The sequence below is a fragment of the Cyprinodon variegatus genome, unplaced genomic scaffold, assembly GCF_000732505.1.
Source record: "Cyprinodon variegatus isolate N-32 unplaced genomic scaffold, C_variegatus-1.0 Scaffold1265, whole genome shotgun sequence".
Classification (NCBI taxonomy): Eukaryota; Metazoa; Chordata; class Actinopteri; order Cyprinodontiformes; family Cyprinodontidae; genus Cyprinodon; species Cyprinodon variegatus.
The window spans coordinates 7,175-10,686 of NW_015151718.1; the positions used below are offsets into that span (position 1 = coordinate 7,175).

Consider the following 3,512-nt stretch of genomic DNA (forward strand, 5'->3'; position numbering starts at 1 on the left):
GCGCTTCGGGGCCTTTTGCTGCACCTTTATGCTCGTCAACCCTAGACTTTGCATGTAAACCAGCTGCTGCTGCTGTTTGCGGTCTGAACGTAGCATAAGACCAATATTGGAGTAATTACATAACTTCCATATTAACATTAAAAAGACAGAAACAGATTAAGAATACTCCTAATATAATTAAAACTCAAGATAAACTTTAGAAAACATTTTCTAGTGTATCAAAAGCTTAATTTAAACTGAACTGAAACTAACAGGCACACAGTGGACGAGGTTATGTATGAATTAAATGCAAGCATGATTTATTTTAGTGCAACAGGTTAAACGAAAAATTAAATGACCCAAAATATTATATTTATATCCCACTTCTTAATCAGACGTCAATCAGTGGAGGATTTGCACATGTGTAGCTCATGATCAATGGAGAAACAGTCGCTCTGCTCTCTGCAGAAACGGGCTGCAGTGTTTTAGAGGAGGGAGGGGTTCGCTCACTCACTGCACGCTAAAGATGCTAAACTCAGAGGTATTAGTGCACATGATGTCGCCAAAGTCTTCGACAAGACAGGAAATAGTCACTAGATTTAGTCTGAAAAGTCGCCAAATGTATCGATGGACACGGAGTTGGCCACACTGTGCTCACTGATGGCAGTCCAGCATCAGCTATTTGGTCTAATTAGAAAAGAACACCAAACCATCAGCAGCAAGTAATTCATTATTCTGTTGTTTTTTTTTTCTAGTTGCATATTTATTTAGAAACATGTGAATTTAAGATAAAGGATTAAATAACAATATATAAAGGAATTTTGTCATTGCTGGTGTGAGATTTATTTTATGATTTATAATTTTTTTATCTGATGTTGCTTTAAAGGTGTTATCACTTAAATAGCTTGCTTTAATCGTCTCTAATGTATGACAATGTTTGTGTTTGTTTTTAATTTCAGAAGGTCAGCACGTGTCGAGGAAGGAAGACGATGTTTCTTGGAGTCTAAATGTACGCCATCAGGAAACGATGCCTTTCTACATCAAAGAAGAGGAGGAGGAACTCTGGATCAGTCGGGAAGGAGATGATCTGCCTGGAGAAGATGGAACTGAATGCTCCAAATTCCCAATCAATGTTGTAGTTAAGAGTGAAGATGAAGAGGAGCCTGAGCCCCCACAGCTCAAGCACAGTCAAACCAGCACTAGAGAAGCAGAACTTCCAACCAGCAGTTCGTTTAAATGGATAAAAACAGAAACCGATGGAGAGGACTGGGGGCGACTGGAACTTCTCTGTGAGTCGGATCCAAGTCATTTCAAAATGGGTGAACATGGAAGGGATGCGGACTCTTCTGAAGCCGGCGAAGATTATGGCAATTATGGCTGTAAGAATTGGCCGGGAACTTTTGCAGTTACTGATAATCTATTGAAGGGAAGCCAGCTAGCTGAGTCGGCCATAAACAGTGATGCAGGCAGTAATGCTGCCAAAAGGGTCTACAGCTGCTCTGAGTGTGGAAAACAGTTTCTAGATGAACCGTCTCTGAAGAGACACATGAGACGCAACACTGAAAAAAGTTCCTCCAACTGTTCAGTTATTCAGAAGTGCTCTGAAGTGAAGAAGAATACAAATTCACAGACCAAAGTTCACACCGGCAAGAAAAACTTCAGCTGCGAAATATGTGGCAAAACCTTCAGAGATCATTTCAGCCTCACATCTCATATCAGAGTTCACACAGGAGAGCAACCCTTTGGTTGTGAAGTATGCGGTAAAAGGTTTAAGCACCAGCATGACGTGAAGAAACACATGAGAGTCCACACAGGAGAGATGCCGTTTTGCTGTGAGGTTTGCGGTAAAAGATTCAAGCATCAGCACAATCTGAAGACGCACATGAGAATCCACACGGGGGAGAAACCTTATGTGTGCGATATTTGTGGGAAAAGATCAAGGTTTCAGCATAACCTGAAGACGCACATGATAATCCACACAGGAGAGCGGCTGTTTGACTGTGATCTCTGTGGTAAAAAGTTCACCTGTAAGAAAAGTCTGAAGGCACATGAATCGGTTCACACCGGAGAAAAACCACACAGCTGCGAGATCTGTGGCAAAAGCTACAAACGAAAAACACACCTCCGTACTCATATGACTTCCCACACGGAGGAAAGGCCTTTCGGCTGCGAGGTTTGTGGTAAACGATTTAACCGTAAAACATACCTGGAGACACACATGACGGTCCACACTGGGGAGAAGCCTTACAGCTGTGACTTCTGTGGTAAAAGGTTTACCAGGAAAACCCATCTGGATTCACACATTATAGTGCACACGGGAGAGAAACCATTCGGCTGCGCAGTCTGTGGCCAGGAATTCACCCAGCAGGGAAGTTTAGACCGGCACATGACATTACACTTAGGATAAGGAGTGTTTGTGTTAATGAAAAGTATTTAGTAAGCTATCTAACTGCATCTGCAAGCAGATACAGCTAGGATCTTTTTTTCTTTTTTTGGTTAAATCCGACTCTCCAGAACACTATTACTTTGCAGTGTTATTATGTATTCTGAGCTGGAAATGAGTCCAAACACATTTCATCTGAAAGCTATCTAACTGACTTTCTAGAAGTGAAGTATTAGGTTGATTAGTTTGAATATTGTGTTTAGTATGTGTAGTAGTACGGAAGGGTTTCTATGTTGTGTATTAATGAGCAGTACATTTCTGCAGAACTACAAACACCCATATAAGTGGGTTCGTATGAACTAGTTCCTCTAATACTAATATTTTGGGCAATTTGAGTTTATATACATATTTGTTCTGTATATATCTTGGGAGACTTTGATTTCCAGCAGCCATCAAGAGTTTGGAGAGGTTTTCGATTGAGATTGCAGTCTTTGATCTGCTGACTAATTGCTGCCCTTGATTATGGAAGGAACTTGTACTTAATGACAATAAAATATTGTCAAAAACACTAAATCTAACTTTCTGCTCTGTTACTTTTTCAGTGGTGCAAGAAGGTGGTCTCTATGCAAACAGCACAATGTTACCTTGTTTTAACAATTCCCCCTTATTAAAAAATTCAAACAAACTACATACATGAGGGCTGGAAAATAGTTCAAAATGTATCACAAAAGATTTTCATTCATCAGCTTGCATAGGAAGTCGGAATTCTTCCATTAGTTCGCTCTTGGAATAAATATTGAATGTTTTAAAAAAGGCATGTATACTGCTTTCCAAGCGCTTTTATTTATTGTCAAATCTGAGTCGATTCAGTTTATTTATATAACACCAATTCACAACACGTCATCTCAAGGCACTTTACAGTTCAATCGATCTGGTTTAATGTTGGAAACTGAGTTTTAAAGTAATTGGCAATTGTATTTAAATATCAAATCATTCTGGTTTAAACATGTATATAAATGTTCTCTTTATCAGACCAAATTGCCCCAAAAGTTAGAAAATTTCTGTTTAAAAAAAATCCTGTCTTAAAATCTTTTTTTCCGTTATCTTCTGCAGGCCAGTTAGTTCTACGTCAGCCTGAACACCTAAATTC

The 3,512-nt window shown here is 39.4% G+C and overlaps 1 protein-coding gene across 1 annotated transcript in view; it reads left to right on the top strand.

Moving 5' to 3' along the window:
- The window catches only part of LOC107102503 (gastrula zinc finger protein XlCGF57.1-like), a 9,659-nt gene extending 6,735 nt beyond the window's left edge, over window positions 1–2,924 (top strand). The window contains exon 2 of the mRNA XM_015401834.1: window positions 939–2,924. Coding sequence (XP_015257320.1) covers window positions 939–2,386 — 1,448 coding nt within the window. The 3' untranslated portion in view covers window positions 2,387–2,924. The remainder of the gene's footprint in view (window positions 1–938) is intronic.
- Window positions 2,925–3,512: the final 588 nt, after the last annotated feature.